The sequence below is a fragment of the Anas platyrhynchos genome, chromosome 2 (genome assembly GCF_047663525.1).
Source record: "Anas platyrhynchos isolate ZD024472 breed Pekin duck chromosome 2, IASCAAS_PekinDuck_T2T, whole genome shotgun sequence".
Classification (NCBI taxonomy): Eukaryota; Metazoa; Chordata; class Aves; order Anseriformes; family Anatidae; genus Anas; species Anas platyrhynchos.
In genome coordinates, this window is record NC_092588.1 from 122,366,272 (window position 1) to 122,393,279 (window position 27,008).

The 27,008-nt window shown below is 37.5% G+C and overlaps 1 protein-coding gene across 8 annotated transcripts in view; it reads left to right on the forward strand.

Moving 5' to 3' along the window:
* TBC1D5 (TBC1 domain family member 5) overlaps positions 1–24,296 on the forward strand; it is a 317,118-nt gene extending 292,822 nt beyond the window's left edge. For all 8 annotated transcript variants that reach the window (XM_072033495.1, XM_072033494.1, XM_038173782.2 and 5 more), the window contains 3 exons: positions 13,181–13,260; positions 13,994–14,170; positions 20,361–24,296. In XM_072033495.1, the coding sequence (XP_071889596.1) occupies positions 13,181–13,260; positions 13,994–14,170; positions 20,361–20,651 (548 nt within the window). In that variant the 3' untranslated portion in view covers positions 20,652–24,296. The remainder of the gene's footprint in view (positions 1–13,180; positions 13,261–13,993; positions 14,171–20,360) is intronic.
* Positions 24,297–27,008: the final 2,712 nt, after the last annotated feature.

Below are 27,008 nucleotides of genomic sequence, written 5' to 3' on the forward strand. Positions count from 1 at the left end.
TCTAAGCACAGTATTTTATCCTGTTTTCATAGTTAGGAAATGTTTATTTCCATATGTGTTCCTTGTATTTGATTATGTTGAAATTCATTTGTTGTATTTGACTTTTTTCAGTCTAAGTTCTACTTTTTTAATTCAATAAAGTTCTTATTGAAAACATTTTTAGATGGCTGTTTAAGACACTTTTTGCAAACTTCATTACTCAATTTATACTCTTTTTTCCTGTATTGACTGCATTACATTTACAGGTCACTGTTTAACAAAACAACGTTAATTCTAGCTTATGAAATTGGATATCCAGTGCCCATGCACCACAGAACTATTCGATTTACACTATAAATTAGAACAATCAAACAATAGGATATTCTTTCACTTACAAGAGGGATCTTGATGACAGTCAAGGACAGTTACTTCATGACAGATATGTTGCATTATAGCACTGATATAATCAAGATAACCATAAAGACATTTGTTCTGTTTTGAATCCCTAGCAATTTATAGTAATTTATATCAAATCCAGTTATACCAAGTGCGTCTTTATATAATATCTTTTTAGAAAATAATTTTGTTTAATTAAAATCTCAGTCAGAATCCTCCTTTGTCATAGAAAGTTATCACGTTTCTTTACCAGGAACATTGTATTTTCTATAGGTTTCAGCAAATAACAGCTAATAGTATATTTTCTTTGCATAGTGCATGAGGGAAGACCACAGGGATAGAACAGCGGTTTTTATTTTGTTCATATATTCAAAGATGCTTTCATTAAATGTTTATCTATTTCTGTAAATAACACACACAGTGTACCACACAGCAACGGCATAATTAACTGCTTGTAATATCAAGGGATGTTACCATGGAAATGAATGATGGTTGCGAAATATTACTACTTAGTGCTATGTGTAGAAATTAGAAATAGTCTTTTGATCAGAAAAACAGAGGAAAGTCATTCTGTGATATTTGTCTCTTTCTTAGGGCTGAGCCTCAGAAAGAGCTTTAATTTTCTTCCCCCTCTCCTTTCACCACTGAAACATGGCTAAGGTGGAATGCCTTTTAATGCCTCCAAAGACTATTGTTGAAACTTGTGTATATAAAACTGGCAGACAGGAGGCAGATTTTGCTTCTGTTACAGCCCTTCTCCACCAGCTTGTCTTAGACTTTACAAAAAAAAAAAAAAAATTCCTTGTGTTCAATTTTTCCATTAATGAAATGAAGACACATCCCGTCTTGTAAGCCTATCCTGTGTCTTTGGTCTTAATATAAATGCAGAATAGTACTCAGCTGATAGTGAAAAAGTATATTTGCCATAGCTATTACTATTCCAGCATTATCACCAATATATTTTCCTGCTGTTTCTTTTTCACATACACTGGCCCTTTTCAGGAAATAATATTGTCGCATGTGCCTTTAGTAATGAGGTAATGTTCTTCAACATTTTTCTTTCTTTGAGGTATTTTTCTGCTAGTGCAGATAAACACTTCAAGGCTCAATGATTCAGAAAGCTGTAATATACTGGTTAAATATTGCAATATTGTAACCTGTCATAACGTTACTTACTTTATGAATAATTTTGATTGCTTTCCTCTTTTCTTTTGACTATGTGGAAAGAAAAGCATCAAAGTAGCAAGTGCATTCCGAAGAATATTTTTCCTGGTAAATGTGACCTTTGTCTGATAGAGCAGATCATGAATAATTTGTCTAAGAGATACACATTCAAATATCACTCAAAAGGCACCACAATATCTGCTGGACTGCTCCTCTCTTGTTCTTCACATTCGACATGGGACTGATTTTGAGGTCTTAGTTCAGCATGGAGTGAGTCCAGAGGGTCTCAAACAGCAAAGGTTCAGCATGTCCCAGACTTGAGACAACACAGTGTTGTTAAATGGCAGTTCAAATGACAGCAGTTAATAATACTGCCGTCTGAGACCTTCTGCTTTTCTAGAATCTTTAGAGTCTGGAGCCTGTCAATACCAGCCCAGGATTAAAGCACAGTGTCTTAACAAAAAATGAATTAAAACTCTGGAGAAGTATCAATCCTCCATAGGCAAGCAGTAATAGAAGAGGTTGTGAAGGATGTTTATGAGCTTGCCAGGTTTGTTGCAGGAAGAAAATTGATGAATTTTAAAATGTCATCTGTTTATAAGGGACAGGAAACAATCCATCATCACAGTTCTTAAGACTGAAGGACCTGGCATTAGTTTCCAGCAGAGATATAGTTTCACATCTCCAAGTATGTAAAAGTTTACCAAATAATCAACACGTGTAGTAGAGGAAGTCCTTTTCATGAGAGGCAATTTAAAGGAACATTGGTTCCATATTAACTCGGATGTGTGGATCTTTATATAGAAACTATTCTTTTTTGATGGGCAATTCATCAGGTTATGAAAGTACAGAAATTAAGGTCATTCCACACTTGCTTTGCTTAAGGACAGCACTATGTAAATGTAGGCGGGTTGCTTCCACAGCTAGCTGAGGTCCAGGAGCAATTTAGCTGCTCTCTCACAGCATAGAGCCTCAGATAATAAGCCCTGTGGACTCATATCAGCTCTGCAAAGAGCTAGCTCACATGGTTCAGCACAACACCCTAGAAATACATGCAAAGGTACCCAGTTATACAGAATAAACATAAGTCTGCCTGATTTTATTAGTTTCATCTTAGTTCTGGCACAACTTAACTTGAGCCAGCTGCTAGACAGACATTCATGTGGGTCTCTGAAAAACATTGCTCAGTATCCAGGTTTTTAAATCACTTCTTGTCTTGGAGGCAACATCACTAAAACCTCTCAGCTCTGACCTGCACCTAGTAAGCTTTTACACTTAAGCATGCTGGCTTAGCTGAACCAAAGCAAATAAATCCTTCTCTGAGCTATCTGTACAAGGCTGGTTGAGTTGCCCTTACAGTGCATTTTCTAATGTTTCTGCTATCTGTAATGTGTTGCTATGTCCTTCACCAGTATTACAGTACATCTCTGGTCCTCCAGTATGATTATAGAAGGGAGGTCGAAAGGTGAAGATTTCATCCCCCTTCTTTTAAATGCCACTGAAATGACATAGTAGCTCTAGGCTTTCATATGTAGACTACATAACTGTACATTTTTACAAAATACCCAGAAGTTACAGTGTCACAGTAAAAAACAAACAAATAACAAGAAATATAGTATTTTACCTAACTAAGTGGCTTACTATTCACAGAAAGCATCTTTAGATCATAGGATATGTCCCTGCCACAGGCATCAGGAAATTCTGGCAATTGTTAGACTCACTTACACTTATACCGCCTGACATGTTCCAGACAAACATTATTCAGAAGTCTCATTAAACATAGTTCAAAACCACCTTTTCACTATAATTATTGCAAACGGTGAGCATGGAAAAAAAAATATAAAAATACAGGAACAGAAACTTACAGGATATAGTTGGTGCGTAATTTTAGTCACTGTGAAATAGCACCTTTAAAACCTTAATTAGATTGGCTTCATCCATCCCTCTTTTAACAGTCAATGGAGTTGTTACCGGGATGCATTTCATTATAAAGATCCCTTGCAGTGGGGGAGGAAGAGGAGGAGAGAGTTTACTTAATTGCTCATTATTTAGAGGCTGATATATTACTCAATATAGATCTGCATGCAGTACTTGTAAAATTTCTGCAATATATTATTGAATTCTTGGTTTATGTATCATGTGAAGAAAGGAAAGGTTATGAAATTTTTGTAAGTATAAAATGAAATGGAAATTATTCTGCTGCCCTGGGTTGAAATGAAATGCTTTATCTTTTTTTTTCTTTTTTTTTTTTTTTGAGGTAATAAGTACATTAAATGAGTTCCCTCATGCTTAGGATGTAAATAATCCATAGTTCACAAACTCAGTGTGATTAGAAATGCTGTAAGTAAAAATAGGCCACATCAAACAGACCTTTGAGTCTAAGGGGGTTGCTGCTTTGGTTAAGAATAAAGATGTAAAATAACCTATAAAAATCACTTACAAATACAGGACATTAACAGATTTATTAAACAATATGGGAGTGGTTACTGTGAAACAAATATTTGTTATATAGCTTTGGATTCAGATTCTCACTTCTGGTCACACTCTATTTATATATATATGTGTGTGTAGGAAGAATAAAAGTGTCATTCTTTGTGCCCCATGAATTCAAACCACCTTTTTGTCTCTTAAAGGTAACTCTTAAGGTCAAAAACACACAGTTAACCAGTAGAGAGCTGCTTTCTTTCTACAACTGTGCTAATACTGAAAGTCCCAACCGTGATAGGCACCTACAAACCCTTTCATCCCATCAGTCTTGATGAAAAAGTGAAGATTTAAATAATGAGGCTCACACACCCTATCATTACCTAAATTAACACCTTTCCTTGCAAGTTTCAGCAAATTCTTGTCACGGTGTTTAATTCCATTGATCCTTTTCCTTCACTTCTTGTAGTGAGCATCTTCCTACTACTGACAACCACTGACAATCCACCCTTTCATTCCCATATTCTCTCAGGCATTGGATTGTCTTATGATGTCAGCTTTAGAGGAATTAAACCTTTATACATCAAATTCTGGCATGACTAAAGTGTTAATTTCCCCATTATTTCCATAGATACCTACGGTATTCTTATGGTTGAGCCTTGACATTGTTTTGCTTATTATTATTTTCTTCAAGATCTACCTTTGATTTAAACTGCCAAGTGAGCAGGGACATATTTTGTAGAATCACAGATTCATAGAACAATGGAAGGGACTTTAAAGATCACCTAGTTCCAACCCACCTGCCACAGGCCAGATCACCTTCCACTAGACCAGGTTGCTCAAAGCCCCGTCCAGCCTGGCACTGAACACCTCCAGGGATGAGGCATCCACAGCTTCTCTGGGCAACCTGTCCAGTGCCTCACTGCCCTTACAGTGAAGGATTTTTTCTTAATGTCTAATCTAAATCTTTCCTCGTTTAGGTTAAGACCATTCCCCTTTGTCCTAGCATTTTCTATCCAATTAAAGAGTCCCTCTCCCCTTTAACTACTGAAAGGCTGCAATGAGGTCTCCCTGGAGCCTTCTCTTCTCCAGGCTGAACATCCCCCACTCTCTCAGCCCTTCTACACAAGAGAGGTGCTCCAGCCCTCTGATCATCTTCATGGTCCTCCTCTGGACCCACTCTAACAGACCCACATCTTTCTTGTACTGGGGACCCCAGACCTGGATGTCGTGCTCCAGGTCGGGCCTCACCAGTGCAGAGCAGAGGGACACAATCACCTCCTTCACCCTGCTGGTCATGCCTCTGTTGATGCAGCCCAGGACACAGTTGGCCTTCTGGGCTGCAAGCGCACACTGCTGACTCATATCTAGCCTTTTGTCCATCAGAACCCTCAAGTCCTTCTCTGCAGGGCTGCTCTCAATGAGTTTTCTCCCAGTCTGTGCACTTGTCTGCAACTGCCCTGACCCAGGTGCAGCACCTTGCACTTGGTCTTGTTGAACTTCATTAGGTTCACATAGGACCAGTTATCTAGCTTATCATATGTGATACGTTTCTTTCACTCTTCACACTTTGTTTAGACTTTCATGGTCACTCATCGTGTTCAAAATACATGTCATCTTTAGAAGAAGGGCATAGAGCTATTTGAATGATGCTAGAAACCAACTGTTTTCACAGAAGAGGACTGCAGTGGTAGATGGACCAGGTGACACTGAAAAGTTCCCATCTTCAGAATGCAACAGCATGACTCAAAATTTTCAGAGGGAGCAAACCTACCCAATCTGCATAAGATATTCAGGATATTAAGATATGCAGTGAGAAAAAAAAAAAAGGGGGAACGGGAAAATGACTTTCCTTTAACATGTGTTTATAATTGTTTTTATTAATGGGAATTTAACTACACTTCACAGCTGGGCTCAACTTGCTTTTCAGTTGTAATCTGGGCTCAAATCCAGTACTGTTGTCAATAATCTATTTCTAAGGACTTCTGAGTAAGTGATACAAATATGACTCAAGGCTTGAAATATCATCTTTTTTTTTTTTTTTAAGTGAAAACTAGTGTAAATTGCAATCTCTTCTACTAGGCACAGCAATTTCCCGTGCCGCAAGTGACACTGCTGAATGGGCATATCATAGAATTCAGTGATTTCTGACATCAGACTTCTCAGGAACAATAAAACAGATCTTGCAGTCATCTTACCCCAAACAGAGATGCACTCCATGGATACCTAAAAAGTCTTAAAGAGCATAACATTTGTTTTGGTAATAATGCCCCATCTTCTCATGGCATGTTTGACACAAATGTTTTCTTCTGTTACAGAAATGCCATAGATGTAAAAGGTTAGAAACAACTGTTTGCAATGAACAGAGAGACTATAGTTAATAGTAGAGTGAGATTTCCTAAATCAAAAACGTCTAAAAAAAAAAAAGTTATAAAATACATGTGAGTAATAAAGACAAAATAGTTTGAATGATACAATGAGGTTTATAAATCACCCCTATTCTTTCTTCCCAGCCTCCTGGAGATGGCACTTCAAGTTAGTATCTTTGCCTTATTAGCCTCAGTCCTTAAACAGAATAGAAAAGTCCTATAGCTGTAGTCAGGATCCATAATTTCTCCATCTGTGCTACTTGAAAATTGAAAGTAATTGTTTCAAACTGAGTATTCCTTCCTAATAAAGAATAGTCTTTAGTTTAGATGTTTTAGATTTTCTTCTGGTTAACTTACTCATTTATTCGATACATGACATGCATCATAGAAAAGGGCCTTAAGAATATTCAAATGAAATCTGGGGCATTTATGGATGTTTACTGTTAAAACTTTCAATCTGTCCAGGTTTTTAAGTGGCATTTAACACAATGGTATTTGAATAAGTCATTCTGCTTGTAAAATCAGAAACAGTTTTAATGAATTCAGCCATACAGGAAGGAGAAAACCTTGTGTTTTAGAAACCTCTGCATGATCTACTATAACTGTCTTTTACACAGCCACAGCATTTTAAGGTGTAGTGTCTGCAATCTATTGCAGTATGAAGGAAGTGTTTAGATTGTAAGGAAGTGAAATAGTAAAGTTTTCTCTTAGGACAGGTTCCAATTTCTTATAGCTATTAAGTTTGTCACTTATGCAGAACGAATTCTTATTTACTTGTCACTTCACACTACAGTGATTATTTTTTTAATTCTGGTGAACATAAACAGCAACAAGGAGACAGGAAGATTCACAGGAGGAGAGAGGGGAAAAAAGTCATTTTGAACTTTAAGAAAAATGTGTTAATTGTAAGTGCCCAGAGGCTGGTGGTCCTAGTAGGTGTTTGTAGTCATGGATAAAGAGGAATGCACATGAAATGTGCAGATGTCATTTGTCTCAGCAATGATCAGGACCATGCATTCATGTAAGCAGTATGGGATAGTACAGTATGTTAGTTTCTAAAAACATTTAAAAAATGAGCTCTGTATAGCCAGAGGATGCTCTCTCACCTGCACTGGGATGCATGGTGTCCATGCTTGTTATACATTCTTTTTGGAAGCACAGGATGTCTGGGTATACACTCTTGTCTTTGTATACCATGCCACTGATGCAGACATAATGTGTATGTTAAGCATTATTTGCTCTTAATATGTAAATTAGAGTTCATAGTTAGAGTTGATCTTGCCTTTGAACAAAAGATGGAAAAAATTACCTCATGACCCCTCCAGTCTCGTTCTCTACATGTCTGCAATTCTGTGCATTGCTATGAGTTGATGGTTGGTGATTTTTTACCATGTATTTCTCTGATTTTGCAAGCATTACCACGCATTAAATATTAACCCTGATTTCATAAAAACAATCATACAAAAGAGTTGGAATATGTGGCACGAAACCGAAGAGTTGTCTGTGTGCCTTGACATCTGCTTGAACTTTGGGTTTTTTTGTTACCTCTTTGGAATAATACAGAGCTGAGGTAACACACTTATCTCTTCCTTTTCTACTGATGACCTTGGCAATTAAAATGTCTTTTTGCCTTCTGACTTTGTTTGAACCAGGTTCTCCATAATGGAAAGCTAGGGTGAAAAACATAGATTTAACATGAGTTTGGCACTGTTGATTGTTCACAAATCATTGATCAGAAAACTAGTATTTCATTAATACTGAAGCTTGCAACTATTTGTGGTTAGCCCCTCTCAGCAAGAAGCACCTTCCCAGAAAGGCCACATAGAGCCTGGGTTAAAATAGAAATTATTAGGAGAGAGATGGACTGTGAAAACGCAGTGGTACAGGAGAAAGTGAAGAACCTCAGAGAGCAAGGATGTTAAGGTTATTACCAGGTTCAGTTTTCTCCACATACACCCAATTTTGTGTCAGTGAAAGTTAAGTCCATGTCATGCACCTGCAGGGCTGTAGTTCTGCATATCTCCTTCCTCCCTGGTGGGAGTGAAGAGGTGCACGTTTGTCTTCCGCATGTAAAACCATGAAGGGATGGATGCCTGAGAGGACCTTGGATACAACAGACTAGTTTTCCCACTGGTGCCGCTACCTGTCTTCATTTAACACTGCTTTGGGTGGGTTTATTGCAGACTCTGTATTGAATTCATGCTATTTTTTTCAGTGAATATTAGTTTACTTAATAAGCATCTAAAATAGCTAGGCCAAACACACCAGCTTTTCCACATTCAGAGAGGAAATTTGGTCTGTAAAACTGTTTTTGAACAGCCTCTTTCCCTGGCTGGGGAACTCAGCAGTGGCTCTGCTCACCATCATGCAATATGTAGCAGCTCAGTCATCAAAGAGCATAAGCCTTCTCTAATTTTACTGCTAGGAGCTGCTGTGGATTATCTTCCTCTTTCATCTTTGTACAGCGAATGATAGCATGCCTTCGGTCTAAATTTTAGAAGTTAAATTAGGGAGAGGAAATAGAAATCTTGCTTTTTTGATAGTACTTGTACAGTGAGTTGAGCATCTGAAATTAGTTACAATTTGGGAAAAGGGCAGGAAATGGAAAGTATTTCATCTTAATTCTACAGTTGTTTCAGCTAGCCTATTGCTACCCAAATCACTACTTAGTGCATTGTTTTCCTGTGTTTTGTAGAAAAGAAGGACAAAAATGCAATAGTGCGTATTATTGCTCTACTTACAGTTAGTTGGCTTTAAAGAACAACAGGGCAGCTGATCACAGTCTTCCTAAGGAAATAGTTATTAACTGGTCTGGTATTTATCAAACTTAAATAAATAAGCATCCAAAATCAGTTCTCATCCATTACATAAAAAAACATCCCTTAGGTTATGAGTCTTGTTTAAGGGCAGCCATTCTAGCACATAACATTGCTGACTTCTGGGGACAACAACCGGTTTTATGTCTCTAGTATTTTTGAATTTTAGTCTCAAGTGCAATTAGGGTATGACAGTTCATTTTCTGACAGTAAGGCATTTCTTAACTTTTGAACATTTACCAATAAGATATTTCTAGCATAGAATCAAACTGGACTTGATTTTCAATGATCTAATATTCACATAATCAATTGTTTTCAATTTATTGCATCAATGTTTGTTTTACAGGTAGGAAGGTGTTTTCAGTTCCTAATTGATACCTGCTTTAAAAAAATAGTTCATTATTTTATGAAACAAATATTAGAAATTAAAGGTACTAATATACGGCATCAGATAGGGGGGGAAATTAATATATGGCCAACATATACATAAAACAGTTCTCTCAAAATATTGTAACATTTCCTATGAAGGAAGATTAAGCGATACATCTCTGCTAAATGTAAACATCCTTCAGCTATGCAATATCATATCAAATGTCATGCTTCCCTACACTCTCAAGAGTGCTAGTGGTTTTTAAAGTATTTTCAGTTATAAAGATGTATTTTGAGATACAGAAGAGTAAAAGAGGAAGCTTTTGTCTGCACTGGAGAGCGTAGTTTCCCAGTTCATCTCACTAACTGACAGGTCTGGGAGGTCCCAGTGCAGGAAAGAGGGCTGGATGAAAGTCTCTCAGATAAGGACTGCCGAGCCCTTGGCACAGCTCTTCACTGTTGGGCAGCTCTGGAGGTAGGTAGTGAGTCGCTTGCCATCCCTCCTCTTCTTCCCACCTCTGCTTCTGGCCAAAATGGATTGCAAAGCGTGGTCCCAACTGGAGGACATGATTGAGGAGGCACTCATGCAGAATCACATTGCCTTTATGCTTCTTTCCTCGAAGGATTTTTTTTTTTAATTCTTCTCTACTCATTAGTGAGGGAAAAAGAATTAGCACTGATCAATTTGGACTCCATACTTAGCACTTATTTGGTAGATAATAAACTCTGCATTCAAAAGGGATGAGTGTAATAAATTAGAAGCCATGTGCTGTTCGAGGACATATTTAGAAGAAGAAAAATCCATTGCCAATTCCACAGGGAAACCTTCATTCTGTTTCATTGTACTAGAGAAAGACTTCCCAATTTATGACCTTATGTCACAACTGTTACTGGGGGAAAAGTGGCTGATTACAGTGATTTGCATCTTGGGACATTTTTCTGCGCTAAGTGGAAGTGTGCTGTTTGAGTTCAGAACTCTTTGAGGCCTTAGAACAAATTCCAAGTGGGCATTCTTCCAAAATAGATTTTAATTATTTTAACTGATTAAAACAAATAGACCCTGTATATCCAAGATGTACATGTATGCCATACTATACTTGCAAATTCAAGGAAAAATGTTAGAAATTCAACAGTTCAGTATTAGAAAATTCTGCTGTATTTCTAGCCTTTTTTCTCATTCTTTTTTTTTTTTTTTTCTCTGAAGGCAATATTAAAATCTGGTATTAATAATGCTAGAGTAAATATATGATGGTACAAGCATTTATATTAATTTTTACTGCTGGCTAACTTTCATAGCTGTATTCATAAGTTCTTAGAAATCTCAATACCTTTCTTCACAGTAACAGATGTTTCTTTGTAGCAATGATAGATTCTTTTTCATTCTTTTGAAATTCTGCCTTAAAGAACACCTGTAAAGAACAGAAATAGTAATAGTTTATTTCTACATCATGTGGAAGGTCAGCTTTTGTTCTCTCTCTTATTTTCCTGTTCTTTTTAGATTTCCCACATTTGGTCTTCAGCAGGTTTGAGGTTTGTTTTGAATTATTTTCTTGGTCCGTCTGCTTAGTTATTATGCATACCTTAGTTTTTAATACATATTTTTAATTTATATGAGGGATCAAACACTATAGAAATATCTTTCTTTTTAATGTTCAGAAATAGAAAAAACAGTTAAATTCAACGATTCAGATCATGATTATGTATTGCTTTCCTCCCTGTGAAGACTTGGACTTTGGATTTCAGATTTTTAAAGTTCTGGACCTTTTTAAAAGTAGAAAATTATGCATTGCTTGTTAAACAGTGGAAATCACTATCTAAAGCATAATTATATAAGTAAATATCTATATCTTTTATTTATCAAATTGAGAGACTAGACAATTTAGATGTGAAATGTTAAAAAGGCAAGTAAAATGTTTAATTTAGTATGCTTTCTCTTGGATCTTGTTGCTACATATTTGTAGAAAGATCTAATTTTACATTATTTTTAGCCTTCATAACACAGTCTTTCTGATGTGAGATTTATACTAGACTGTTCGGTTGTATTGTTTGACTTCATTGCTGCAGGAGTCTGCTGTATGATAAATCATAAGTGCTAAATAATGTAAACATGGATCTCCTTATTCAGATGGGCTGCTAACACAAAGATGAGTCTTCCTAACCCCACTGTTGCTCTTAACCTTGATCATACCATCTTTCGTGAACTCATCCTCCATTGCCTTTTGTTGTTCTATCCTCTTTTATTCCTTCTGCTTCTCAGATAGCTTCTCTACAAGTGCATTTAGTTAATGCACTTGTTAATGTTAAGGCTTGGATTCTTTCCCCTCTTTGCACTTTCTATTTGTCATTTTTGCCCACAACTGACTTCTGGTCCACAAACAATTTCAGACTTATTTATATGTGGTTCTTAAATCCACATTTCTACTTCTAATCTTTATTCTTGTCCAGTCTCCCACGTACCACTCTTTTGATATTTCTTCTGTAAACACAAAACTTAAGCCATGTTGCACAATGTTTTTACTTGAAACTTCGTTTTGTGTCAAAGTTGGCAGCAGCATCATAAACATCTTTGTCAGCATGCTCTGTAACATTTTTGGCTTTTCACTGGTTCAGGCCCTGAACCTGTATGATGTTTTTAAAAATAAACAAATGCAACATATGAATGGATTAAGCTCTAATTAAGCACCTGGGATACAAATATTCATAAGCAGCGAAGCTTTGTTACCAGATGAGTGTCACTGAAGGATTTGGGCTTAGCTGTGTAAGACAGGAGTGGCACAGAGCAGTATCCTTTCATTTTCAGTTGACAGATACCATCTTGTTCTGTAAATCAGTCACCAAGGCTCACTGCTGTTTTCTTAAAGGATTGAGGAGGAAGGGAATAAAGGTGGAAAAGGACCTGACATAGATAAAGAGTCTGCAGACATTTAGTTTCTCCGGGCGGGTTTGGCCTGCAGCAATGCGTGGGATTTCCCTGACATGGGGAAAACCACTGCAGCTCCATCTCTGATGTGTCAGCTAGCCTCCAGCCCCAACTCCAGCAAAGGCCATATACCTGCTCATTGAAATGCAGGGAATGGAAGAAAGCTCTAATAGGTAGAGAAGATGGGTGTCTTCTGAAGTGACAGTACAGCATGGCTGTTTCTGGCACATAAACTTTGCTCAGCCCTGGGTCTTTTACCTAAAAGAAGGGACTGGAAAGAGAATGAAATTTTCAGTCTTGCTATAAAGAAGTGATCCAGCATATCTGCAGTGGCCAGGATCTACATTAAAATTGCTGACCTCTTACCCTAAACCTTTCTGTGGGCTGCAGCAGACTCCTGTAAATGTCCTTGAGTGCTTCCAAAGCATTTGCAGGCTCAAAGATACGTGAGGCCAATTTTTTCTTCTAGGGCTCAGTAGCAGCCTGAGTCCATTAGTACATTGAGGCGGTAGAAGGCCAGAGGGGCACAGCATTACTGCAGGTGTCCTGGCAGCAGCAATGAGCTTTGGCTGGCCCAGCTTCCAGAGCTAATAAGGTTGTCAGCCTCTAGGTCTGTATGGAATTGTGTTTGCAGGTCACAGGGTTTCATTGTGAGGACATAAGTCAGTGGCAAGTTGGCAGCACGTTAGAGATTATTTAGGGAAAGTTCTCTAATTACCCTTTTTTTTTTTTTGGTGTTGCAGGAAATATTCAGGAAGTCATATTACAAGAACACTTGGAAAAAGAAGATGAAATTCTGGTTTCCTTGGCTGGTTTGAAGCAGGTATAACTATTGCTTAACTTAACCTTCTTGTATCCCGCAGCACTATTAATCCTTTCTTTTTTTGTCTCTTTTTTTATTCTCTTTGTATACTGCTGTTATACTAATGCATCAAGCATTGCAGAGTACTTTTATTTAGAAGATAAAACTCAGCTATAAAGACTTCAAATGACTTGCACAGTATTTGCTCCCTGAAAACTTCTGGAGAGGCCTTGAATGAGAGCTGAGGAAGCACAATTCAAGTTTTGGGCATAAATCACACCAGATTTTTCTTAATGCAATGTACATGCTATGCAGTAATCATTCTTATGTCCCCATTATTTTATTGTTATGGCACTTGAGTGTCATTCAATTTAAAGAAATTTAAAGAATGCCACATACATAAAATGAGAATGTTACCGAGGATCTGAAACTCTGATTATACTATCCTATGCTCCCTTGAAGTTCATTTTATCAGGAATGATGCTAAGTCTGTAACAAGGTAGGGAATAATATTAGCAGTTTCATTCTCTTTAGGTTTCTTTAATACATGTTTTCCAGAATTTGATAAAATCATATTGCATTGATATTTATGTCTTTCGCCAGTATAGTCGGTATATTAATAACTGACTTCCTTTCTTCAAAACAGATATTATGGGGAAATGGTGTATGAGAGCATTCTGTTGTGGAGCTTTACAAAACTCAGAATTCCTCCAAATTTATAATTTACACTCTTTCCTCTCCCATTCAACAACAGATCAAAGATATTCTGAAAGGTTCCCTGCGTTTCAACCAGAGCCAGCTGGAAGCTGAAGAAAATGAGCAAATCACGATAGCGGATGATCATTACTGCTCCAACAGTCAGAACAAAGGGACTGGCGATGTCCTAAAGGGACCTGTTATGACAAAGCAACAGTTCATCTCAGGACAACAGGTAGGACAGAAATATCTCAGACAGGCCACTGATGGAATTAGTCTTACATTTTTTGGATACTCCCTTTGTCATGGCCGAACTCTACGTAGGGACACACCAGTTGCAGCCCACCTCCCCTGTAAAAGAAGCCAGGTCTAGTCAGAAACACAACCTGTTTCTTGATGAACGATGATCGGGCCTTAAGCATCAAGACCCAGAATTGCTGGTGCGTATGAAGACATGGTTAAAAGTCTATGTCTAGTTACTCTTCCACTCACATTGATTCTTCTACTGTAGCATTATGCTCCACACACAGTTATTTAAGTCAAAGTGTTATGCATTGTTTGCCGAGGGGTGTGTGGGGGAGGTGTTCTTCTTTCAGGTTGTTGAATCTACTTTGCAGATTAATTTCCTACAAAGAGATGTCAAAACTGGAGGTGAATGTTCCCATATCAGTTGATTATTCTCATTGTCCTTGTCCTCCAGAATTACATTATGTAAGAGCTGATTTTCTGCATTGCAGTGTATGCATGGCCAGTGCCAAAAAGGAAATAGCGAGGAGGTTACTTTTACCTTCTACTTCACTGTATTGACTTTCTCCTTGAATCAGTAAACAAGATTGTCACGTACAAAGCATTCGGTCACCAAACAAGTTCATACCCAAAGTTATTTTTCCATAACATTAAAAGCTTCCTCTCTGTCTAAGGCTCGGTCTGACTCAAATGTGATCTTAAAAAACAGAATTTTTTAATAAGCACATTTCTATATAATTTTCAATATTAGAGTTCTGAAGTTATCTGCCAGGTCATTGCTGATACTCGCACTTGAAAATGAGTAGCAGCACTGAATCACCTCAGAGTCTAGCTAGGTCTGCAATGAAGTTTACTCTTGACAAGTTTACCTAAGAACTAGAGGAAATATTTACTCATTTTCAAATAATGACACAGTTGTTTTGATTCATTACACACAATCCTGCCGATTTAGACCATTCTATGTATGAAATAATACAAATAATATTTTAGTTGTATTTCAGTATTAGAACGAATACTAATATTTTTTTTTTTTACTTAGCAATGACAGGTTCACGGAGCCAAGTTTTTTTACTTGTTTTTATTATAGAAATTGGAAGGTAGAATGCCATAAAAAAAAACAGCATGCAGTTAGTGTGTGCAGACCATGTTCGTGCTGGAGAAGACCTAACACAGATGCTGCTCCAAACGTGTCACTGAGCAGAGGTGCTGGGGCATTGCAATGTGAGTGTTGGGAGTGGGGCAGGTGAAGCCTGCTCTGTGCAGGTTTCTTTCCAGTGGAAACTTTGAGGTCTCATCCCAGTGTGTAGTCAGGATATGCATCCAGCCCGGGGAACTGAGCAGCATTTCCGGGTTCCACAATTTGTGTGCTCTGTGAGGCAGTTAGTAAGCCAACCACAAATGATGTGAGTTGGTGTTGTACAAACCAAGCGCCAGCAGAACACTGAATGAGGCTTCAGCACAGTATGGGTTACGTTTGCACATACAGCACATTCATACTGATTAGCCCCTCTTGTCTTATCATCTGAAATTTCCAATTATGATAATGAGTTGTGGCCCCTATTCCAGAAGGAGAAATAGAAGATTCACTGTAGAAATGCTCATTGTTGGGGAGCCACGTGGCAGTCCAGGAGGACTGGTAGTATCCCCCTGTTCTATTCTGTTTTTGAGCCCATCAATACAAAATCAATCAAATCCAAAATCAAACAAAAAGATGAGAGCTTTGGGCCCTTTTTTTAATAAAATGAAAAATAAAAAAGGAAAATAAAACTGCTAAATTTAGTAGGCTATGAAATTAAACCAGTAATTATTGGGGTTAATTGCTGCACAGCCCAGGTTTTTTTCTTCTGGTGAAGAAAATGGGCTGCACTAATGCCCTGGGTCAAGCTGGGAGCATTTATTGAGAGCTGCAGGTGGGTTAAAAATTCCAGCTATCTCTAGTCCATTTATTGCATTTCTTCATAAACAAAATTTGCTGTATTTACATTTTTTGTGACTTTGGTAATGCATGTTATTCTATTTAATGTGACTTATACTGTAAAGATTTTTCTCTGGTGGAATTACAGGGGTGATTCTGGGACATCTGGAAAAGTTACAGGTGTAGCTATCATGTAATTGAGATTAAAGTCTGGTCTTTTGTGCTTGGTTGTAACACGAGTATACATTATTTATCATCTTTTAAAAGTGCTCATCCTCTTTTTTGCCTCAAATTCCTTTTCTGAAAAATGAGGATAAGGATACAGCCCTTCTTTGGAAAGGAAAGCTGCAAAATTAAAAATGCAAAAAATGAAGATAAAAGACTCAAAGAAGTAGAGCATTTGTTGGAATGTTTGGCTTTGGTAGCAGTATGCAGTTGACAAACAGAAGGCTTCTGTTGCTAAATAATGAATGATAATTAACACATTATCTTGCCTTTATGTCTATTCAAAGAAGGAGGCAAAATGAGCTGCTGTTCTTCTAAGCTTTCTTGAATTGTGTTCTTACAGTTAGTTTTAACTCATTCACAGTATGAAGGCAATTGAAATAAGCCTGGTGCTAGTAGCTGATATTCATCAGGAAAGTGTTTGGAGAAGCCATATGGCAATGGGCGTAAGGTTGTTAAGTTTCAAAGCTACTGGAAGTATAATTCTGTCATTTTTCATTTATTCAGTAGTGGCAGCAGATGGGAGAAAACATGGTTCACGTCAGCATGAGTTTCCTGAAACAGAAATAGGCAGAACAAGGAAGGAGGAGGTATTTTACCTCTGGAAAAATCGGTACCAAAATACCAGTGTGTTGTAGGGATGGGCAAACATTTACAGGAGGCCCTTTTCTATCATTTTTGAGTCACTATATATGCTATATCACGTCTGATATGTCAGTGAGTGATACGTCTCTTTAACTCAACCTGAAAGTGTGGTTAGAATGAAAAATAGCGTTACAAAGCATAGCACTAACAAAAAAGGAATTGAAATGAGTGGTTTTCTTTCCTTTCCCTTTATTTAAGGGCAGGATGCTTTTTTTAACCATGCAGGAACACATTTTGTGAAACAGAAGTTAGGAATTTGCAGCACCAGTGCAAAACACTTATGACCAGAGGTCCTTGCTGGAGTTCAGTGCCGTAAGAAAGGTGACCCATTAGCCATCCTTGTCACAGAATCACAGAACAACTGAGGTTGGAAGGAACCTCTGAATGTCATCTGGTCCAACCCCCCTGCTCAAGAAAGGTCACCCAGAGCAGCTTGCCCATGACCATGTCCAGATAGCTTCTGAAGATCTCCAAGGAGGGAACTCCACAACCTCTCCGGGCAGCCTGTGCCAGTGCTCTGTCACCTGCAAAGTGAAGAAATGCTTTCTGATGTTCAGATGGAACCTCCTGTGTTCCAGTTTGTGCCCATTGCCTCTTGTCCTGGCAGGGGCAGCACTAAAAAGAGCCTGGCTCTGGCTTCTTTGCTTCCTCTCTTCAGGTATTTAGGTACATTGATAAGAGCCCCCTGAGCCTGCTCTTCTCCTGGCTGAGCAGTCCCAGCTCTCTCAGCCTCCTCGTAAGAGAAGTGCTCCAGTCCCTTCATCATCTCGGTGGCCCTAAGCTGGACTCTTTCCAATATGTCCATGTCACCCTACACAAGGTGGAGCCATCTCAACACAAGGGCTGAGAGGACTGAAATAGCATGATTCTGATAGCTTGGAATAATAAAATGTGTAATTTTGCAAAATGAGACTGTACTGCATTCACTGGGAGCTTTTAAACAGAAGCATGGAAGGAAGCCAGGTCAGTTATGCAAGGGTTGTCATTTGAAGTAACAGGTATTTCTGTTGTACAGAAGTGAAAAAACAAAGTGCTGAAATTTTAACGTGGCATTTAGGGCTCCCAAAAAAAGCTTCACCTGTCTCTGTCTTGTGGCTGCACTGGGTGCCTACAAACCCAGGTGACTGCTGGCACATGACTGGAGCAGGGCAGCGGTGCTGCAGTGCCTCTTTCCTCAGCCCCCTGGAGATGGCAACTGAATGACAGCACCTCAAACAGACCAGAGGAAAGTAAATGCTAATTAATAACGAATGATGTCTCATGTCAGAAGTGCTTAAATAGTGAAGTATCTCTCCATGTAGATCTATTTGAATTCATTGTCGTTGTCATGTTGTTTATTCACATTTTGTGAATAAATTTGTTGTTTATTCACATTTGGACTACCCTGGTTCTGCACAAAACAGGAAGTTTGAGATCGGTTTTGATAACATTTGGTACAAGATAGTTGTTGACATTTTTAAAAGCAATCTGCTCTGTTTGGTTTATGTGAATTTTATTAAGACATCCAAGGAAAATGAATTAGTTTCAAAGACTGATAGATGTACATTTGTGTCAGTCTGGCAACTGTCTTATATAGGGACCTTTAAAATTGTAACTGATACTTGGACTTAATATATTTCCATTTGAATGATTAAGTTCTAAATTGAGTTACTTACAAAACAGACTGATACATATTATTGTACAGATACTAACTGGATAACAGAAATCAAACATTTTTATAAATTATAAAAACAGAATATTTGCTGCAAAAGGAAACATTTAAACCCTCGTTTGTACTTACTTATTTGTTTAAAGAAAACAGCTCACAGTTCTATATTTGAACTTATTTTCACATCCAGTTAATATATATCTTGTTTGAGACTTTTAACAGTTTCGAGCAACCATGTAAATAATAACCAAAAACTTGTAACTCCCCTGTTTCATATTACAGTTCCATCTTAATTACCGGTGGGTTTTTGTTCCCTGAGTTACTCTATAGTTCCCTTTCAAGAGTATTCTGCTCTTATTATTACTTTGCTATAATTAGTAATCAGAGTGACAGAAAATTGTTTTCAGCTGTAATAACAAATTTGGCAATGTAAGTTTTGCTAGAGGATAGTTTAAACCCAACTTGTGGCTTGGTGATACTTGTGATGACCTCCAGACTCCAATTTTATATGTTGTATTGAGCATCTAACCATATGTCATTCAAATTCTTCCTGTTTTTCTTTTTTGTTAGTTTTTGCGTTTCTTCTTTTTTTTTTCCTCTAATACTTGCAACCTCTCTTTTACCCCAAAGTGAATTTACATTTTTTTTATTTGGTAAAAGAGCTGAAGGGCTTGTATTTGACACACATTTCCATACTCCTCCTTTTTGCTGATCTTACATTACTGAAATCAAATATACTGATTTCAATACCACACCACTTCAAGACACTTGTCCCACTCAGGCCACTTGGCAGGTTGCATTATGATGCTAAAACATTTACAACTAAGAAATCAGTCACATTATTTTTGATGGACATAGTGCTGTATAGGCGTTGAATTCATCAACGCCTATACAGAAGAAACTAGAAGCTATTGTCTATTTGCATTGCAACCAGTTAATAAGCTTGGTCAACAAGGGAGAAATCCCACCTTGCTGTGTATGGCTGTTCTCCCTTCTAATTATAGACACTGTCTGCTGAAAAGCTGTTTTTCTTCCTTCAGGTAGGAATATAAGATTGCTAGGTCATGGAGAATTTTCTGATATGCTGAAACTAATCTTGATCCACTACTGGAGTGTTTATGAACACTCATTTCTCAAGGTCTAACCAGGTAGAAAAGAGATTCCCAGACCCTAGTTTTCTGTTATAATTAGGCAGTACTCAGTTCCTCAGCCTACAACACCAATCCTCAAAGCCCTGGGAGCAGTGATCAGCCAAACCTGAGCTGTTGCACACTAAAAAAATGTACAGCTCAGATTCCATAGATCAGGGTTATACCAGGAAATGTTATATCAAGCCATTCTCCTGAAGAACTGCAAGATGCCATTGTACATGCAAATCCACAAAAAAATTCTCAATACGTCTTCATGAACTACTGTAGAAAACTGACAGCAGTATGAAAAGAAGTACCTCATATCCTCACAACTATAATGTACGTATTAGAAGCCTAGCTACTACAATCACTACACAGCTGCATTATGATAAAGAAACATATAAGAACTCTATATGAGTTAAGGTATTTTGTAAATAATAAATTATTTCATCCAGTTAATACCCACTTTTTTTTTTAACTTCTTGATCTGAGCATTGCTACTTTTGAACAATGACTATTCCTTTATCACATGATATATCTCTGATGTGTGTCATAACCTCTTTAAGTGGGAAAATGAGTACTAACTTTAAGTCCTTTCTGTGCTGTGTTCTTACAGACTACAACTGATGCGAGCACCAGTGAGAGTAAGAGCACCGATGACTATATAATAGTTTCTGAAGAAGATGAAAGAAGCAGAAGTGCTGTCCCAGAGCCAGCGCAGTCCCTTCAGGCACACAAGGAAGCAGCAGTGAAGCCAGAAGCTCCGTCTCGTCCTTTGATATTCTCTGACCCGCTGATGGGCTCCATCTCAGCCTCCTCCAGCAACCTGAGTTCCAGCCCTGATGACAACAGTAGTAATAACAGCAAAGATTCTGACTTTGCTATTGTCAGCCCACTGGACATCTAATGGAAACTAGTTGGGAGAGATTAGGAGGTCAGTTGGTATACCTCAGCTCAACTTCCTATGGTTCAACGGGCTGGATGGTTCTTTGGATTAGAAGGACAGAAAATAGATAAAGGTAACCCATTTCAGCTGCCAAAAGCCTAGGTAAAAAGAAATAATACAAATTTGGTTGCAAGTCTTCAAAAATAATATACACCTTGTAATGACTGCCTTAAATAAAAAAAAACGGTAAAACCCAGTTCTAATGTACAGTTATTCTTAGTTATAGAGTTATCTTACTTAGGAGCTTTGTTACTATAGAACTGCTTTCCCAAAATAGAATAGTATGTGCTAGGTACCATAATGGATTAGGAAATGTTTAGATTCTTGGCATCAGACCTGACGTGGCAAAGACAAGCTAGATTCAATGTCATCCTTTCAGAAAATATGCTAGACTGGGTTTTCTGAATAGGCAAGAGTACTATTTCTTCAGAGACTGTGACTAGAGAAGTAGAAAATGTATATTAGAAAGATTAAAAGCATCATCCTGCCACTAGGCTTGTTCCCAGTTGAGGAATCCTAGTTTCTTTATTTTCATCCAACAGTAGCTTGAGATTTGTTAAATGCACAGGTTTGTGTAATTGTTCTTCAGCACTATGTTAAAGTCGAATGTGTTACAAATTCCTTGAGAACGGGGACCTATACAGCAGAGCCTTATTTTCCTTTGCCTACTTCTTTCCCCGTGAGAGTTCCCAGGTCACCTCTTTTCCTCTTTGTGTCTGTCTGCTTGTATTCCCCTGGCATGAATTAATTTTGATGTTACTGAGATTACGGCCATCAAAGATTAGGTGCAAGGGAAATTACAGTATTTCATAGTGTAGACCTGAGCCAGATGAACTAAAACCAGCTTCAGTATGGTAACTTGTCAGGGAAGGATGCAAAGTGATATAAAATGCTCATAATTAAAAGCACTTCATAGCTCATTAATATTATTTTCTATAGATTATGTTTACATATATGGCTATCTGATTTTCACATTTCTCGTCAGAAAAAAAGAAAACAAAAACACATACTGGTGCAGCAGCGTTAACCAACAGGTTAAGTTTTAAATTAACTGCAGATCTTGTTCTTCAATGAAAAACTGTATTACTTTCCCATCAAGTATATAGTGCCTCTGATGATATTTATTTCAAGTACATAAGATTTTATTTTTTTTTTACCTACTGATCCCCTTAAATCCTTCTGGAATTCACAAAAAAGAAGATGGTAGTCAGAGGAAGCCTGCCTGTGCAGAACCTACACCAAAATAACCCAAGGAAGCAGTGCTAGAAAGTTACTCTATTTATAACAAGAGCACAAGAAATGCATTATTTAGTTTGAAGATACATATACAGTATACCATGCAAGAATTTTTTAATTGCATGTCAAAGCTAATGTTAATATGGTCTTAAAAATGGTAGTCATTTGCTGATTAGTCTGTAATTGTCAATGGAGTTAAGTACAGTATTCCAAAGATGAGGTGATGTGGTTTGCTGGTTTTAGATTTTACAAGGTCTGTGTCAGTGACTGAAACAAAGAGATAACTGCCATTATCTCGTGTAAGTATGTGGCTGCTGCCGTATCCTCACACGTTCAGAAACCACCATGTAGTTCTTCTAAGATTTTTTGTGCCTTGTAAAATGATTAAATGCTGGAATGTTATGAGCAGGCATAGCATCGTGCATCTTTGTGAGAGGCTGGTGTGAACAGTCAGATGGCTTTGTTTAGATGGACGATCTTAAATGCATAATATTTCGGAGAGGTGTTTATTGGGGGTTAGTTTTAAGCTTCATAGAAAATCACCTTGGAATTCAACATGCATGCCTGTCTTCAGGTTTATTTTATTTCCCTGAGTTTGCATGAATGCCAGGGGATTAGGTGGCTGTTGATTTATTTAGGTCTTTCAAGCTTTTCTAGCCTTAACCCATTCAGCAAGGCTTGTGCCACACCACCAACAAAGGGGAATCTGTTCAAGAGGTACCTATGAAAAGAGGAAAGAAATATTTTGGGGACAGAGAGAAAAGTTTTTATATTCTGTGTTACATAAGCCTTCAGAGATTCCAAAACTTTGGCAGGGGAAAATGTTTTTACTTTTTTTTATTACTTTTTTTTTTAAGAATCGTTCTTTTCATTTCTGGTTGTTTGTTTCAGGGATCACATTGCTGTTTTCTTGAGCAGTCTCATTGCCAATGGAAGAGTGTGATTTGTACAGTTCTTTTATTTTTATAAGTTAGTTACATCTTCAGTATTGCATATTTTAAAACAGCGCTGGAAGTATATAAAGATTTTTGGAGTTTCTAACAAGTTTTCACTGAGCAGTGAATACCATTGAGCTGAATGCCTGTCATGCCATGGGATATAGTAAGATCCTCAGAAGCAGAGAGATGATTATACAAGGAAGATTAGAGCAAATTCCAGTAAATGAATCTGCTTTGGTTATACCATGTCCTTGCACATCAAAAGTACGTTGTCTTTGATACTTAACCATAGTACAGAGATAGTTAAAATTTTATGTATTCGTTAAGTCAGAAGCCTGTAAGTTAGACAAAATGTCAAATCATCACCCTGTCTTGCCTTATATTAAGAATATACTGAGAAATAAGTTGTCATTTAAAATACAAAGTTATTCTTTTTCCCCAGAAATTACCTGCTTGTAATGTTTGTGGATACCAGTAATCAGAAAAAACATATACATTGCAAATTTCTGATGAAAATTAATATGGGTTTAAGATATGTATCTGAGACTGTTGTACGGTATCTCACATCTGTAATTTTTATGAATGTTTAAAGTCTCTTGCATGTCATGTCAGTTTAATGTACTGCAGAAAGGCAGTATGATATTTTGACTGGGTATTCATTTAGTTGTGGAGCTTTGTATCTTTACTCTGGAAGAACATCTAGCCCGCTTTATTAAAGAAAGAGTTAACAAATTTTCTGGGCTGTGCTTGTGCTGTTTTCCCAAAAAGGAGGAAAAGCTTTTTTACTGGAATATGGGAAGTATGATTTCTCAAGACAAGGGTTATTAGAAACTTAAAACTATCTCATTATCTATATAAGCAGATAGATTATTAATATTTTATTCAGATTTTATGTATTTGATACAGGGAATCAAATTGCTTGTCATTTATCTAACCCAAGCAACACAGAACATTTCCTATTTACCATATTTATTGTATCTGAAAATAACATACAAGAATTTAAAATTGTGTAACTTTTCTGCGTTTTCATTAAACTTGGTACAGTTACATTATCTTGTCTCAGTCACAATCTCAGTATTTGTACAGTACTTTTCTGCATCTCAATACTTAAATGGACATTCTTAAATGGCTCCTGTGATTCTGCAGTGTGTTGTCCTCGTTAGATGGCACTGAGGCAGCTATTATAAAGATTAAATTTCAGATTAAAGGTCTTTATGGTATACTTGTGCTTGGCAGTTGCAGTGTCATCTGTTCAAATAGGGACGTAGCAATCCTGACTTGAACAGATTTCCACGTTCTGGGTCTCAGCCTTTAAAGAATACTTTTGATTTTGTGCTGTATGTGTTGGTCTGGAATGAATGTAATGGTTTATTAGACTTGAAAAGGTGCAATTTCATAAAATAAACTTCATTTGGCTACAGAATAGCAATTACACTGTCTCATAATCTGTGCTGTCCTTTTAAGAACGATTATATACAGTCGGCATTAGTATTTCCTGTGTTGCTGAATCTGCTAGACTCTTACTTTAGTAGTTAGCTAAATTTAGAGATGAAAGAGTATGAAAGAAGGCCATTGGAGAAACAGCAACTTGAAACATGCACATTGGCAACTTGTTTGCCTGCTGCTTGCAATATATTTAACCACTAAAATGGTGCTAGAGGTTTTAGATATGTGGGAGGATCCTGCAAGAGGTAAAGTGCATAACCCTAGAAGCAGAAGATGAGCAGGAAGGGATGCAGCAGGGGACTTTTAAACTACAAATTGTTTAGGGAAGGAATCATCTGGTCTGAATTTGTACAGAACTTCTCAAATAGTGTGTCGTAATTACAGACATTGTCAAAATTGGGTTAATAACAGTGCGCTTATCATTTCACCAGGTCCTGCTCTTTCAAACAGTGAACTAGATGTAATCCAATAATAATAGCTCTGCTGATAGCAGCAGTTTCATATCAGAGAAGAATTTGGTCCCACACTGCTGAAGTAAGTGCAATTGAGGAGCATTCAATAAATTAATTAAACAAAACAAAAAGAAACATGAAAATGGGACAATGTTGCTGAATACAAAAGGCTGTGTTTACCTCAAGGTACACATGAAGTATTTGCTGCAGTGCTCTGCATGTGCACCATGTACCTTGCTTGTACTTTTTACCTTGTACCTTTCACCTATGTCAGGTAAGTTTGGGCAAACCTGTCTTTGTTTTTAACTTGCAAAATCATAGCTGATGCTTAACTGGAGGATATATTAAGATATATCAGCTGCAGAGGGAAGACACTGCTGTTCCACATGCTATGAATGGTAAGGGTTTGATCCTTTAAGTCCCACTGTTTAAACACTTTCACTGTCTTCTTGGGTGGCAACATGAACAACCTTGTAAGCACTATCAGAGGCTTGATGGAAGCTCTGCTGCTGAAGTTGTCACGTGCAGTCACAGAGCTTGGAGCTGAGAACGTTTTCACAGCTTTGCCTTTCACTGCAATTTTTAGGGACTGGCAAGATGAGGTTGCTCTGAATTTTTAACTAGTACAAAGAAGCATTCAAAGATGCTATAAATTATCACATCAGTATTTGAGGCCTTTTAGAATATAAATTGCTACATACTTTTGAGAGAGAAGAATAGTTGTCACAATATCTTGATCTCCTACCTGCTGTGTTAATTGAATCCAGGGGACAGGGGGAATATAGTAGCAATTTCAGATCCACATTAAATTCTTCTTTAAAATGAGAAAAAAATTCAAAGCACACAGATACTAAAAGGCAGATTCTCAGAAATACCATTTAGCTTACTAAATAATACATACCTCTGTGCAATACTCAGGAATGTGCAACATTTTTAATCCATAAATAGAGGAACTTGCAACAGCCTGGAACACATGGCAAAAATGTACATGAATGCAAGCCTGTTCCTAAAAACATTTTTAAAGATCCATGGATTAAAATACATAAAAATTATGTTATGTATGTATATATATATATAGAGAGAGAGTTTTAATAAGCAAAAAGCTTTTTTAGTCTTGCAAAGATTATCAGATTTTGGTAAAGATTCACCTTGCTCAGAAAAGTGCTAAGTTTTCTTTAAAATCTGATTATTTTTTGTCTCACCATGCACAATTCCCATTAGCACTGACACTGCTGTCTGGATTGCTGCAGTATTTGCTCCCACACCCAAGTGTAATACCCAGCAGCAGGCCAGTGGCTGAGCAGAATTATGGTATGTCTCAGTGTGAGCACTCTGGACATTACTTTCTCCAGTTACTGACTTAATCACGTATTAGTGCCTTTCAATCTCTACCTGTGTTTTATCTGAAGGTGTTGTTTTTCAATCTTTGTAAGGCATGCAAGACTTCTGGCATCATGTGCATTGTACACGCAGCAATGAAACTCCAGCCTCCAGGTGGTACCACAGGGCAAATTATGATGGAACCTAAGGGTTGGTGTCTGGGACCATGATGTACTTCTTGTGTTTCAGAATTATGCTTCAGGTCAATAACTTTCAAAATCTGGAGAAAATTAATTCCAATATGGTGAACAATGAATTGCACATGATTACTAAGTTGTGAAGAAGTTGTGATGGATGGGGGAGCTCCCCAGCAGACCCTCTTTCTAAATGCCTTTAATTTTCATTTCCCATGGTCTAGCCCATCTGGGAGTATTGTGATACTGGTCATAACCCGTTAAAGCTTGAGCTGTTTAATTTTCTGAATAGATGAGTCCTCAGTCACTGTGATCAAAGTTAAATATTTCTCATCTGAGGACTCCAATACCCTCTGCCTGAAGCCTGGCTGCCAGCCCAGCCAGGGTGCTCCTTGTTCTAGTGAAAATCTGAAATCCTACGTAAATCTCACCATACTTGTACAGGAGGTAGTATCTATATTCACTCTTCATAATTTTCCTGTGGTTAGCTTTATTGTAAGCTTGATTACCTAATATTTTTTCTATCCACACTTTCTTACAAACAGGGTAAAAGAAAAAAAAGGGGGGGAGGGGGGGGAGAAAAATATTGTCTTATCAGGAGTATCTTAGGTGAGGATTTGGGGTTCTTTTACCTGTAAAACAGCCTAGGTGTATTTAAACTATGGCTATGAAGAATAATTCTGATCTGTCTTAACATTGCTGAGACAAAACATTGATTTCTCCGAAATTTTC